Source organism: Drosophila sulfurigaster, chromosome 2L (genome assembly GCF_023558435.1).
Source record: "Drosophila sulfurigaster albostrigata strain 15112-1811.04 chromosome 2L, ASM2355843v2, whole genome shotgun sequence".
NCBI classification, from domain to species: Eukaryota; Metazoa; Arthropoda; class Insecta; order Diptera; family Drosophilidae; genus Drosophila; species Drosophila sulfurigaster.
This window is the reverse complement of record NC_084881.1, coordinates 13,950,834-13,965,668: the sequence shown is the minus strand read 5'-3', so window position 1 is coordinate 13,965,668 and position 14,835 is coordinate 13,950,834. Positions and strand designations below refer to the sequence as shown.

Genomic DNA, 14,835 nt, shown 5'->3' with positions numbered 1-14,835 from the left:
AAAACCAAGTATATTCTAAATGTTGCTATTTAATTCTCTGATATTAATCACCGAAATCTGAATAAGTGTTTATAGGGGGCGTCAGCATTCCCCATTCGGCAGTCGACACTTGGCTATCAGCAGTCAGCAGCTCTTGCTTAGAGGCAGGCTGCAACAGCAGCCAGAGTAATTTTTCCCATGGGCAACCTTAACTTATCGAACATGGTGCACTTAAAGCGGCCTGGTCTTGTTCACTTTTAATTGCTCTGTTTGCTTAAATACAATTTTATACACACACAGACACTTCTCTTTTTTATCGTGGAAAACACTTAGGAGTGTGCTTAACGGTTGCTTGGTGCTCTTATCGTTTTTTTTTCTATTTGTGTTGTGTGCAGCGTTGTGGCCCAATCGGCGTCACCCTGGGAAGTGGGTCGTTGACAACGCCCACAATCACAACTACACAGTCAACCACCCACACACAAACACACACACACACCCATTTTTCCCTTGCCGAGGCCGAAAGAGTTGTCATCTATGGTATTGCTTTTGAAATGGTGCCACTTCTTCTAACAGCCCAGCAATCTAGACAGATTCCCTAGCCTTCTCCTTCCCTTTGGTTGCAAAGTGCATTTGTCCATTTTGAGGGGCAGCTGTAGATGCATTTTGTGAGCCAATTACAATTATTGTCATTTCAGTTTATCGCTTGAGGTTCAATTAACGCTTACTACTGTCCATTATGCGTCTTGTTTTCGGGGCGTATTTCCAATTCAATTGTGTATTCAATAATCTCAAGGCTTTTGATTTGTTGAGTGTTGTGTAATAATTTGAAGCAATTTGTTACCAGAGGGGCAATCAATTGAGCTAAGACATGTGTAGTTCTTATAAGTTTATAAAGAGTTTTCGAAAGCACTGAGATTATTTCCTTTGGAAACCTTTGTATTTTTTTCTATATTTTAAAAGTATAAAACTATTTATATTTTTATCTCGTGTTAGATTTAACATTTATGTTTTGAAAATGAATCATGAACATATGCATATTCATATATTATATTCGCTTCAAAATTTAATTAAAATAAGTAATCATTTTTCTTTGCGCATTTGAAATGCCAACGTTTATTTGCAGCGCCATCTACATTCCAAGAAAGACTAACTGGTGAAAATTGCGCCTGTGCGTATGCTATGAAATAAATAAAATTATTTTAATAGTGAGTCACACAACCACTTTAAAGCGTATGCTAGCGTTGCCATCTGTTATCAATTCAGCACTAGAAAGCGTGCAATACATTACAATTGCCCGATCGATTGCACACTTGGAGTTGCCATATGTAATGCAGAAGTACTTGACAGCTGATGCAGTTGTAATTTAATCACCGCCGATAGAGAACTGGGCGCTGGGCAACAGAGCAAACACTCAAAACAAACCTATTAATAATCAAACCAAATACGCTTATCAAGCGAGGCGTGTTAAATCAACATGGCATCGATGACAATGTACGGCGAGTTCACATTCAAACGCGAACTGCGAAACAATGACGACGCAATATTATCAACAGGCGAGACTAATTGTTCTTGGCCTTTGTTTAACAACGTTAATTGGCGACACCAGCGCTGGCAATATTCTGGCAGTGTTTCCTCACTTTGGGTTCAGTCACTTCAAGGTAGTGCAGCCGCTGCTGAGTGAATTGGCTCAACGTGGACATCACGTCACCGTCATATCATATGTAAATAATCCGCTTGCTGCGCAATTGCCAAACTACGAGCAGTTGCTGACTAGCGATGCGAACGAGGATCAGGCGAGCACCACTATCAATGTGGTGCCACTTACTGAGCACACACCAACTCGATCATTGCCCGTGCTACTCAAGGAATACTACGATCTGTTTAGCGAGGGACAAACCACCTGTGGTCATCTCTATGCCAGCGGTCATGTGGCGACAGTGTTGGAGCGGCATAAGGAGCAACCCTACGACTTACTGCTCACCGAATACTTCAGCAACGATTGTCAGCTGGCGCTAGCCAAGCTAATGCAGCTACCTATCATTGGCGTGAGCACATGCGCCTTGATGCCGTACTTCTATGATCGCATCGATCTGCCCGATAATCCCGCCTATGTGCTATCCGAGTTTGTAGGCTTTGCACAGCCTTTGCTTTGGCATGAACGACTGCTCAACTTTGTGCAGGCCAAGCTGCTGAAACTGCTCTACAAGCTGCACACAAATCGTGCAGATCAGAAGCTGATTAAGCAACATCTTGGCATAGACATCGATGTGGATGAAGTGGCTCGTGACCAAACCGCATTTATACTTGTTAATCAGCACTATTCGCACATGGGTAGTCGACCAGTGACGCCACAATTGATCGAAGTGGGAGGCATGCATATCACCAGTGATGCAAAGAAACAGCTACCCCAAGAATTGGAACAGTTCTTGCAGCGATCACCACAGGGTGTCATCTTCATCAGTTGGGGATCGATGGTGCGTGCGTCGAGCATCGATGCTGACAAGTTGCAGGCCATGCTGCAGGTGCTGTCGCAGCAGCCACTGAATGTCATCTGGAAATGGGAGACGGATGAGCATCCCCAAGTGGATGCCAACAAGTTTCTATTCGTCAAGTGGGCACCACAACTGGCGCTGCTTTGTAAGTATTAAATAAATATTCTGTTCGAAAAACTTGTCTAATCTACACCTCTTTTCAGGTCAACCACGTGTCAAGCTGTTCTGGGCCCACGCCGGTTTGCTGGGCATGACCGAGGCGCTGCACTGCGGCAAACCTTTGCTGATGACCCCCATCTATGGCGATCAGTTTCTCAACGCATATGCCGCACAACAGCGCGGCATAGGTCTCAAGCTGGACTATGAACAGATCAATGTGACCACACTGCAGGAAACGCTACAGGAACTCAGCCATGCTAAGTGAATCTTACTTCTTTTTTCTATAAATATTAGCCAACTAATATTGTCTTGTATTGTTACAGCTATGCTGTGGGTGCTGAGAAGCTGTCGCAGGTCTTCAACGGACGCCAACGCACGCCTATAGAATCGGCTATTTGGAGTGTGGAGCATGTGTTGCAACATGGTCTCTTTGCCACCAAGCTGCTGCAATCGCCAGGCATTGAGCTCAACTGGTTCATCTATCATTCACTGGATAGCATAGCAATCCTACTTGTGTTAGTCTTGCTCATCATCGCCAGCTGGCGTGCGCTCTTCCCGGCACAAAGCAAACGTCAGTCAAAAGCGCAGACGCAACAACGAGCAGGCAAAAAGTCCAGGAAATAAGCAAACTACAGAAACGAAAGCAACGTCAATAGTAAATTGGTCAAGAAAATATAAGAGTTAGCATTTATTAGGTTTAGTCTAGTAGCGTCCACGGTGCATGCAATCCCGTCGGCACTCTTCATAGGTCAGGAAATTGTTGTCCGTGGATGCGCACCCCGTGTAGTAGAAGCTCTCGCAGTTGTCCGTCTCCTTGTTATAAGCGTAGCGCAGTTGCCGACCCCGGCATAAGCCCGGCGCCTTTGGCTGTTTGCAAGCTAAACCGATTAGATGTGATTCTAATATCAGTTATTGATTCCGTCTATCTAAACTTGTAATCTTTAAACTTACCAACCTGCTGCTGTGTTAGATTCTCGAGACGTAGTCCTAAGCTGACGGCTATGCTCAGCGCCAGAAGTAACCACAGCACACTCCAGCTAATCATGATGCATTAAAAAATAGAGCGCTCTTATTGATTTGACACAATTTGCTTAAACAAAATCACTCTGATTAGTACTATAAGTATTTTTTATATTTATAATTTCGACAACATGCAGTTGCAGACTTGTCACACAGAGTGTTCTCTATAAAGTGAACCGAAGCATGTGACAGTTCTTTCTCAGCTTTCTCTGATTTTCTCGTATTTGCTGTTGAAGTCTCGTTGCGCACGTAGCTGAGTTTTGTTCTTAAGTCTATTTTGAATTTTGCAATTTCGTTTCTTTTGTTTATTTTCATTTCATTAAATTCGGCTTGTTCTTTTGCATTCGAATTGCAATGCTCATTGAGTCAAAACGTGTGTTTTGGCCAAGTTTACAGCTCGAGTGCCTCAATGCAGGAAGCTCATCGTTGAGCTGCCGTCAAACACGCTAGACTTTAAAATACTCTTTCAAAAGCTCCAATATGACATGTAAATGTGATTTTATTCTAAATAAATACTCCAATTTTGTAAAATACTTACTGTCAATGGTATTATCTTAAAAATATAGTAATCTCATGGATTTGGGGTTATCCTCTTAGGATCATTTAATGTAATTGGGTTGTCCTCATCGAGACGCGTCGTTTCACATGCGGCATGTCGGAATCGGTCAAGTATTGACCGAGTTATACTCAAATACTGATAACGCAACAACAACACTTGTTTGGTCTTTTCGTTGCTCTTCTTCTTATTGTTGTTGTTGTAAATCAATTTGAGCTGCAGCGGACCTCAAATTTCTTAATTTCTGCCAAACGAAGTACCAGGCGAACAGAATTAACAGTAGGGGTATTTTTCCATAGAGCGCCCAAGTAAAATGTAAGCGCCAAGCACAAGCACATACATACACAAGCACACATGGCGTCAGCACAGAGAGCGCCATTGGAAGAGCTCGAATGACAGCTGTTTAACATTGTAAAGAGAGCGCCAAGCAGAGAGCCAAAATGGCAGCTGCTTTGCAAAGCACAGAGAGCGAACAACAGTGAGAGTAAGAGAGCTGGCACACGTGCGCAATGCACTGCAGTTTTGTTGTGATCGGCAGTCACCCATGTGCTAGAGTGGGTGGCGTGATATTCAGACTGTAAATGCAAGTCACTGCATGCTGTGTGTCCAAGCGGGAGAGCTGCTTTCTTTTATTTCTGTTTGCCTGGTAGCTCGGGTCGTTTCAATGCTTTGCAGCCCAGGCAATTTGAGCTCCGGCATTTATCGTGTGACGTCATTAGCCCTTGACTTGATTGTGAGCAGACTGCATTTCGCTTATCTTTGCGTTTGTGTATTTAGTGTGCTTATCGTTGCGCCTGCGCGCAATTTGCATTGAAATTAAATAATTATTTTTGTTTTTTCTTTGCGCGTAATTTACATTTGAATGAAGAGTAATAAAAGGGCAGTTTATATACTCTTTGTTCAGCTTTGCGTAGAAATTGTTGCTTTTCAATGTGTTGTTGTATGTGTGTTATTTGCATTAGAATAATGCTGTTTAATTTTATTATTTTATTGAGTTTTCGCTGTCGGCAATTTTTGTTTATAGTAAATGCGTTAATTACTTTATTTTAATATTTTTCTTCGGCTGTTTCTCGCTTTAAATTTTCACACCAATTTAAAATAAAAATAAAAAAACGTTTTATTCAAAGCGCATAAATTTGTTATTTATTTAATTTCTAGCTCATTTTACTTAAATTAGACAATTAAAAAGGCGATTTATATTCATTTACATATAGATATACATAGATATAGAAAACGATGGCTAATGCTAATGACATATGGGGGATAACTGCAGTAGATCCACATTAACATCATGACAGTTTCAAAAAACAATTGGGGGTAAGGGAAAAGAAATGTTATGAGCATGAGGGTCTTAATCATAAATTGCATAAAAATCAGCTTACAGACTATAAGGCAACCCGATTTGTGTATGTATGTATGTACGTGTGTTGATGTGTGTGTGATTGTGTGCGTGTTTATATGTGTGTGTGTTTTGCACTTGGTACATTAACAATTATTAATGATTATTAATTGTAATTTTACATAGTTTGGAAAACAATTTACATAATGGAACAGAACAGAGCTGCGACCGACGGCTTTGCCTCATTGCCAGACAAACGAACCTACTTACAATTTATATCAATTTCCAATCAACTAGACAGAATTTCTCATCAATCATTACATGTAATAATAATAAAATAATAATTATAATAGTTATAGTTATAGGTTTTTGTTTCTCTTCTGTTATAGTTACAGTTGTATAAAACATAAACATAAACTCGTTAATAAATTCTTAGTGTTGCACATGTTTTCATCATGATGATCAGATCTGAGACAATGAGCTGCATGTTGAGCTGTTGAGCTGTTCTGGGCAATGCGATTGTTTCACCTGCCCCTCCTTTTTTGACTATTGCTTTGGCGTACAGAATGGCGTCCTAATTTCCGGAATCCATCTATGCCATTCATTCCAGGTGCGATGCTAGAGAGCAGTGTCATATCCATAAGTTTGCCATAAGTCTTAAGCACTAAAAATCTTTATCCCAGCCGCTGACATCATCTGGTGGAGGTCCCTCTGGATCTGGTGGATAATCATCAAAGTTTGTCGTGTCCACAACGCTCTTCACCGTCGGCTTTATTGGTGGCTCCAACGTGCGATTCTGCAGCGCCCACCAATAGAAGCCATCGAACCACCTGATTTGAGCAATCAAATAAGTATATTAAAGAAGTGTTAAGCACTTTAATAAATTCGTTGACTCACTTGTGCTTCTGTATCTCACTAATACCGCCACGTTGATAGCCCAAACGCTCGGCGGGATTGTCGCGACAGAGTTTCTTGATCAGATTGCTGGCATTGCGTGTTATGTTACGGGGAAATTCGATGGCATCGATGCCCTTAAGTATTATGTTATAGGTACGCATGGGATCCGAGCCCGTAAATGGAGGAGTGCCTGCAACAAAGGGATTTAATTAGTTTTCTTTTGAAGCTTTAGTTATTGCGTTTGCCTTACCTGTGAGCAACTCAAACATGAGCACACCCAAAGACCAGTAGTCGGCACTTATGTCATGGCCACGATTCAATATCACCTCGGGTGCCACATATTCGGGCGTGCCGCAGAATGTCCACGTCTTGCGGCCCGACTGCAGCTTCTTAGCAAAACCAAAGTCCACGAGCTTCACATAGCCCTTCTCGTCCAGCAGCAGATTCTCTGGCTTCAAGTCCCTGTAGATAATGTTGCGCGAATGCAGATAGTCAAAGGCCTCTACCACGCACGCCGTGTAGAATCGCGTGGTGGCATCATCAAAGTTGCCCTTGTCTCGCAGTATGGTCCAGAGCTCACCGCCCAGGCAGCTCTCCATCAGCATGTACAGATACTTCTTGTCCTTGAACGTCTTGAAGAGCTTCACAATGAACTGGCAATTGGCCTCGCCCATGATCTCCTTCTCGGACATGATGTGTTGCTGCTGACGTGTCTCCACAATCTGTGACTTCTTCATCTGCTTGAGCGCAAACGAACGAGAGCTATCGCCATTGGTCTGCACCAGCTCGACACGTCCAAAGCCGCCCACACCGAGTGTGGCAATCACACGCAGATCCGTCAAATTAATGTCCCGGAACTCCTCATTGATTCTACAAATAATAACATTGGAATTTACTTTTCATTTTTGCTTTTAATGTGATAGCTACTCACTTTCTGCGCTCCATGGCACCTTCATCGTCGTAGCGATGCTTGATCTCATCCAGACTCGAGATCAGTTGATTGAAAGTCTCGCGATCGATGACCAAACAACTGACGCCATCCGGCGACTCACAAATGATGTTTGCAGTACGCAGATCATCACTGGAAATGATAAATAATTAAGATTAATTAATTTACGATCCATTTGAGATCAAATTCATTTCAACTCACCCTTGCAACGCCTTCTCACCGAAGAAGTCGCCCTTGCCGAGCATGCGAATGAACTTCTCTTCCTGTGTGTCTTGTTGCTTGATCGTCACCCGCACTTTACCCTTCGAGATGATGAAGAAAGTGTCGCCTCGTGCTCCCTGGCGCACAATGTAGTCGCCGCGCTGATAGTGCGTCTCTTCCAGCACATCGGAGATTTTGATAAGCGTATCCTCCGGCAAGTCCTTGAATATGGGCACACTACAAGTACAACAGGCAGTATACAGAATAAATGTATTATTAAAAGGTTTACTTTGTTCATGTAGTATATTGTTCATATTTTGACTGAATGAATGTTTGTCTGGCTGGAATTTCATTTCACTTTTTTTTTTTTAAATTTGTTTAAGCTCTAATATTCTTCAGAAGCTTAAATTACGAAAAAAAAAAAACCAATCTAATGATAAAGTGTATTGCGTGCATTAACTCGATTCCTAATGAAATTACAGAGTGCATTTAAGATTACTTTGGAAAGCATTTGAATAGAAGTCGAATTTATATATTTTCACTTAATTAAAGCATTTTTGTCTAATAAAAATATCCATTAGTAGTAATACGAGCTCTAGTGACGTTATTAAAAAGTGAGGACTGTAAATCTGTTGTCAAACCTTTAAAAGTAAATGCATTTGGGATGACTGTAAAGATGTGTTTTTTCCGAGAAGACTATCGACTTTTATTGCATAGGTAATTTACGATGTTTCCACTTAAAGCTTGGTCTAAGCATCGTTGATCGCTGTCCGGAAAAGCAACCATATCAACTCCTGCTCTGGTACTCATCTCAAGCTCTCAATCATTATGCACTTTCATTTTCATTTGGTGTAATGTAATTTGTGTTTTATTTATTTTTTTTGTTTTGCACAATTTTATGCTTGAAATAATGTTTATTGGGGTTGCGGTAATGATAGTCATAAAACGTTGTAAAATTGGCGGTAGATGGAAACGATGGAGGGACTATCAAAATAGTTTTAGAGACGCTGAAGCTGGTGCAACACCGAACACCAAACACCAAACACAAAACATCAAAAGCCGGCTGCTTCCCTGTATGCGTTCAATTAAATGCGATTAATTTGTCGGTCACTCACGGCGCCAGCTCAGACTCAACTTATTGCAACTTGATGTTGCGGTGTGTGGTATAAACTGGTTGTGCATTTTGATGGAAAGAAAGAAAATTTCTATGCGTTCGTTGGCCGCGCACAAATCGATCGGGTAGCAACTACTTGTCTACTTGCCACAGCAGTCTCTGTGTCTGTCCATCATGGCACGTCATCGCGCCGTATATGAAAGACGCCCATGACCATGACGACTACAAGTTCCATTTGGTCTGAGGCTGTCTGCCCATTTGATGGTGAAAGTTGTGTGCCACAAAAAAACATAATACAACACAAAAACAAAACAAAAAACAGCAACTATGAAAAAAGCCAAATCAAATCAAGTCAAATCAAGTTGAAAAAAATCCTTAACAACATACGTAAAAAGTTGGCAGCTGCAGCAAGCTCATAAAATGCTGCGGAATTGATATAATTAAGTGCACAAATTGCAACGAAATTAAACTCATTAGTTGACCAAATAGGAAATCCAAATACCTTAAACATTAATTCATTGCCCCTCCTTACCTCTTGAGGAAGTCCGTGTACTCGGCCTGGCGTATGAGTCCAGTTCGCATCATGATTGTCTGGAAGCATTGACGCTCAATTGCCCACAGATTGCATTCTGTGATCGCTGTGATTGTCGCCGTGCGCTGGCAATTGTAGAGTATCGCCAATTCGCCGAGCACCTTCGCCCCCGACAACGTCGACAGATATTTGCCCTCACGCGAGACCTCGACGCGTCCATCTGCAATGAGAGAGAGAGATCGAGAGAATTGATTGAGTATTAAATTGAAATTGAATGCGGCGGCAATCGAAAGGCTAGAACAAACAAATAAACAAACGCTTTGTCAATTAAGGAGAACCATATGCATGCAATACGATCAACTTAATAGAACCGAACGATTCTACGACAAGGCATGGAAATCGTGCATCGATGTAGTTCACATTGTCAGTGCTGGTTGATAAGATTGACAGCTGGCTGATCGATCGACAGGCAACTAATTGTGTACGCAGATCGAAGATTGATCAGCGATACATAAAAACAACAGTTCGATGATGGATTTTGATTAAAATTGAGCAGAGATGATTGATCTTCAGTGTGTTGCTTTTGTTTACTTTCCATGAGGAATTCCTATATGATTTTTCCTACGGGAATTCCTATATGCTTTTTCCTACAAGAATTCCTACACATGTTTTCTCACACGAGTTCCTATACAATTTCTTCTACACACTTTTTGCTGTTGTTCTTACCACTGTTGCCTTCCTGCTGCTGCTCCTCCTCCTCCTCCTGTGTGGCAGATTTCTCCTTGAGATTCCCGGTGCGTCGCCGCCTTGCATATGTGTGCACGGGCACAATAAGGCGTGGTCGTGGTATGCAAAAACCTTCGCCATTGAGATCCTTTGAGCTGCCATTGCTGCTGACAGCGGGCGACACTTGTCGCGGCTGTTGCTCCTCGAGCTTCAGACCCTGCAACGCCTGCTCCAGACTGTGACGCCGCACTGTGGGCGGCGTTGGCGCCTCGTTGCGCATCGGCGCTCTACAAAATGAGCTGGAGTGATGTGGCAATCGAATGGTGGCATAACGCTGCACGCTCGTCTGTGAGCGACTCAAAGGCTTCGCCGTGCGCGGCTTGATGGGCGGCGCTGGTGGCGGCTCTGTGGGTGGCGGCATCAGACGTTGGGGCTGCTGACAGATGACACGATCCTCGGCGGCCGAGGAGAATGTGGAGTAGGCAGAGGAACTGTTGCTGCCTGACTTACTGGGCGAGGCGGGTTTGGCTTTGGGTGCACGCAGCGTCACATAGCTGGGCGGGGCATGCTGTTGCAACATGGTCTGAGAGCGACGCAACGAGGGCGGCTTCACGGACACCTGTTGGCGTGGGCGTGGCACACGCGGACGTTCCGTCGGATCGAGCACATAATGATTGACAGCTGCTGCTGGCGGCCCTGCTGTTGTGTTCGACTTGAGCTGCTCCTGCTGCTGCTGCTCTTCAAACTCCTCTTGCTGCTCATCCACCCAGCCATTGTGTAGCTGCTGCTTGTGATGCTGCAACGCCGAGGGTCGATAGCCGTTCAGCTCCTTGATGGTCTTCACAATGCGCTGATCCTTCGACTCCAGCTGACGTATGTTCTCCAGCGTCATCTGGTATTTGCTGAGCGCCGAGATGCCATCGAGGAGAAAACTGCTGCCCGCACTGCTCGCCTGACGACTGAGCCTGACTGTTTGCGGGGGCGTTGGAGTGGGCGTGACGGCTGGCGGGGATTGATGGTGCTGATGATGGGCCTGCAGCCAGTTGGCCTCGTAGAGGGCGCCCATGGTGCTGCTGGTGTCCAGCGAGAGACTCGCATCGACGGCTTTGCCCGGATAATGTTTAATTTTCATTGCAGTTGTTTGGGGTTTTTTTTTTTGCTTTTTCCGTTGCTGTCGGATTTCGTTTTTGGCCAGCAGATTTCACTGCCCGTTGACAACACGTTGCTGTGATTTGTGTTTTGTTGCGACTTGGACTTTATTCATTTGTTGGTGTTGGTGTTGTTGTTATTGATATTGTCTTTTGCATAACCCTGCGATGAAATTCGCGCTTGGAATTTTGACGAGTCACACAGCTGTCAGGGAGTGAGGGAAGCCGCGGCCAATACCTAATTGTATATTTGGTTTTCTATTATTTAGATTGCTAAACCGATTTGTTGTTGCTGTTGTTGATGTGGTAAACTTTCCAAGCTTGTCGGTTGCCTCACGTCGCGTCGCATTTTGTTTATAGACAGTTTCGGTTGTTGTCTGTTTGTAAAAACCTCGAACCCGGTGACGAACTCCGAGTAACAAGCTAAACCCAAACTTAAACTTAAAACAAAACGCAGCCAACTGTTTAAATATTTGGCAGGCACTGTATTTACCTTCTCTCTCTATCTCAATATTTCCCGACTCTCTGTTCTCTGTGTGTTGTTAACAAAACAAAAGCCTAATGAATTAATAGCAATTAGTTTGTCGAGTGCGAATTATTTTGTTGCAATTTGAATGGGCGTGTGAATGAATGAATCGTGCTCAACGAGTGCACGCGTTTCAATCAACTGAAAACCACTCAAAACTGTGTAAAAGAGGGAGCAATAAAAAAAGAGAGACAAGTTTGAATGACGTATGTCATAGCTTGACCTGGCTAATAATTATTAGGTAAACAGCTGATCGCAAAAGTGGAGCATGACTGTTCGGCGATCACTCAGTGATCGTTGTTTGTTTGTTTGTCTGTCGACAACATTGAGTCATACACTGAGAGCTAATTATAGAGCTACAGCTAGGGTTAGGCAAAAGACATCGTTGGATGACAGATCTTCAGTTCGATGCTTGAAGCGTGACTGATCAGTTGAGTGGATCAGACAGTAACTGCAGTTTCATTGTCTGTCAAGTGTTTGCTAACGATTATCGTTAATTCATGTTCATTTATGATGATCAAATGAAGATCAATCGACTGCATATTCAAACAATTTATCATACTTCAGTTGAGTTCAAAAACAATTAAAAGTTTAAGAATTAAGAGACGGGTTTCTTTTTAATACCAGGAGTATGAAACAATGGACTAAAAATAAGGAACTTGACATTTCATTCATGATTTCATCAAAAATATCAAAGTTTAATATGCAAATGATGCAAATTAATTAAATCAAGTTGAGGAAACGGCACAAATAAAAAGCATTGAGTATTGAGCTTAGCTCTAAACAATCACTTAATGTTACGATCCATTTGTAGATTATTCAATAATTGTAGACAATGAAAATGAAAACGGCGTAAAACTGAATGAAAACAATAAACAATTGTGCGAAAAGTAGGCCGTAAATACGCAAAGCAAAACAACAAAATCAGACAGTAAAGCATTTATGGATTGTTAACATCCGAGTTAATCGACTTTTAAATAAACTAATAGCTTAATCGCAGTACAAGCGAAATATCACAGTAAAGGGAAATGGTAACTCTCAAGAAAATCTAGTCTCGAATTTGCTGAGTTGTTTGGTAACAATAAACAAATGAGACAATCAAGCTGAATAAACAACCTCGAGCGTCAACATTTCGAGTCCATTCGCACCGATCAGTAAATAGCGATGATTATTGTTTGACTATTTGCGTAACATGTCCCAAAATAAATTGCCGTTTTGTGAGAATTGAGAATGGAAACACTACTTGAAACTCGGTCGCTTATCAATGAGGTTCGGGTTCGGCAGAGGTTCCAGTTCTGCCTATAAACTGATAACGATTGACTGGCAATCTTTACCAGCTGCCGATGCTGCCAATTTTCCTCTATCAAATCAAATGGAAAAGTTCGTGTAGCTCACAAGACAAGACAACGGAAAATAACAAGTTAGCAAATTGAAAGGTGCCGCCGACAAACGAGGTGCAGAGTTCAAAGAGTTGTGTTTTTTCTTATTTAATGATTTTTTGGCGGCCTCTGTGCGGCTTCAATTCAATGCGGAAATCCGTCATGCAAAGTTGAACAACATCAAAAGAATCAACAAAAAGCCTGAGAGGAAACTGCAAAGATCAATTCAACGAAGTCTCGATGCGCTTACTCGATTGCAAGTCGGTATATCGTGTGTTGAAAGTAAAGTGAGTTTTGTTAGAAAGTATTTAAAATCAAGTGAGTTTTGTTTGATATATGAGTTTCAATTAATAACATATCTATAAAAAAGTTTCTTTTAGAATCAAACCGTTTGAACTTGCCGAGTTCCCTTTCTCTGTAGTGTATTCGAGCTTGTCCACTGCAGCTGGTCAAAAGATTTTGCAATGCTGAGCGTGTGTTGTCTTTAATGGAACTGCTGGGCAAGGTCAACAAGTTCGCTCTCGGACTCGACTCTTAACTCAACTCACCGCGGCTTGGCTTGGCTTAGCTTGGCGTTGATTTGAATACAATCGCATTGAGACAAGAATTTGCAAAAGCCGTTTCGACTTTTAGGTTTAAGCATTTGGCTTTTAGAGCCCGCGACTCTTGCCATGGCTATTTATAAATGTAACGGTGTCTTGGTGTCTCGACACCCAGCCACAGTCACAGCCGTAACTCTGCGACCAGCCTCAATTAAAACTGGAGTTAGTCACAGGCAGTTGGCTTATGTGCCAAGGGCAAGAGATACTCACACTCACACTCGCATTATAATTTGTTCACTTTGCATGACATACAACACCATTATTTCTCTTGCTGCCGCTTCTTATATTATGTACAATATATATTTCCATCTCTGTCTCTATATCTATCTCATTCAGGGCCTGTCACTGTCTGACATTAAAAATTCCATTGACTTAGTCACTTTTTATTTATTTTTTAACCTGACCGCGTTTCATTTGCTGGTTTTGTTGTTGTTGTTGTCTCGTCAAATTATAATAATAAATATTTATAGTTTCTTCTTTTTTTGCTTTTTGTTGACGGCTATGCTAATAAAGAAAGTTTAGATTGATTGACGTGTTTAGGATCTATAGACGCGATATATTGCATATACTTTAGATTGTAGTCAAACCAGAACTAAAACTAAACAACCACATGAGCTCATTAGCAACAACATTGTGAATCAAATTCGCAAATGTGAACAATGAATAGGGAGATTGAATCTTACAAACGGGTATTCAACATTCGGCATCATCAAGCAAACCCGATCGTATCTTAGATAATGTTTATAATTTGTAATAGTTCCCCCTTAAAGCTCTCAAGACTGATTTTATTAGTGTCATTCGCCAACAACAAAAAAAAAAAGAAAAAAAACCTGATACAATTTCAGATAATATATTATATGCATGATCATATAACTTGAAGTCCGTTTACTGCCAATGAACAATCGAATTGTTTGCCTGTTCCCGTTTTCACTTTCGCGCAAAGATCTCGTTAATTGAAAATACACTTGACATTGAAGCTCGTGATTTCCATTTTGAAAGAACAATTAAATGCAATTTCTATATGTAATCTTAATGAAACTTTATGCAATCGCAATGCGATTAAAATTGTCTGATTTTACTTATAGTTTTGGAATCAATTCGGTTGTAAATTGAATTCTTTACTTATATGAAACCTTTGTCATTTAAGGTCTTTGAAAAGGGTATAAAAATGTTAGCTGAAATTCGAATACAGACAATATTTGGTTACTTGCGAATT

The 14,835-nt window shown here is 41.7% G+C and overlaps 3 protein-coding genes and 1 long non-coding RNA gene across 11 annotated transcripts in view; 2 read left to right on the top strand and 2 right to left on the bottom strand.

Moving 5' to 3' along the window:
• The first annotated feature begins 1,298 nt into the window (after positions 1-1,298).
• On the top strand, positions 1,299-3,674 carry LOC133834880 (UDP-glycosyltransferase UGT5). Its single transcript, XM_062264646.1, has 3 exons — positions 1,299-2,616; positions 2,675-2,891; positions 2,954-3,674. Exons 1-3 carry the CDS (start codon positions 1,509-1,511, stop codon positions 3,252-3,254), a joined length of 1,626 nt encoding a protein of 541 aa, XP_062120630.1. The 5' UTR covers positions 1,299-1,508; the 3' UTR covers positions 3,255-3,674.
• Positions 3,286-3,710, bottom strand: LOC133834881 (kappaPI-actitoxin-Avd3d). The gene is made up of 2 exons (XM_062264647.1): positions 3,582-3,710; positions 3,286-3,529 (listed from the first exon to the last, which is right to left on the bottom strand). Exons 1-2 carry the CDS (start codon positions 3,673-3,675, stop codon positions 3,333-3,335), a joined length of 291 nt encoding a protein of 96 aa, XP_062120631.1. The 5' UTR covers positions 3,676-3,710; the 3' UTR covers positions 3,286-3,332.
• LOC133834879 (cGMP-dependent protein kinase, isozyme 2 forms cD4/T1/T3A/T3B) overlaps positions 3,286-14,835 on the bottom strand; it is a 40,503-nt gene continuing 28,953 nt past the window's right edge. For 3 of the 8 annotated variants that reach the window (XR_009893492.1, XR_009893494.1, XR_009893495.1), the window contains exons 5-11: positions 9,239-9,458; positions 7,593-7,829; positions 7,374-7,523; positions 6,693-7,312; positions 6,443-6,632; positions 3,582-6,375; positions 3,286-3,508 (exon numbers count right to left, since the gene is read on the bottom strand). Coding sequence is in view for 1 of the 8 variants with exons in the window: in XM_062264645.1 (XP_062120629.1) it covers positions 6,210-6,375; positions 6,443-6,632; positions 6,693-7,312; positions 7,374-7,523; positions 7,593-7,829; positions 9,239-9,458 (1,583 nt within the window). In the remaining 7 variants the exon portion in view is untranslated. Of the gene's footprint in view, positions 6,376-6,442; positions 6,633-6,692; positions 7,313-7,373; positions 7,524-7,592; positions 7,830-9,238; positions 9,459-9,964; positions 11,352-14,835 lie in introns of those variants that run through there. The other 5 variants (XR_009893497.1, XR_009893498.1, XR_009893496.1 and 2 more) reach the window with 5 other exon arrangements.
• Positions 12,553-13,624, top strand: LOC133834882 (uncharacterized). The gene is made up of 2 exons (XR_009893499.1): positions 12,553-13,335; positions 13,388-13,624. It is a non-coding gene; the product is annotated as an uncharacterized LOC133834882 (long non-coding RNA).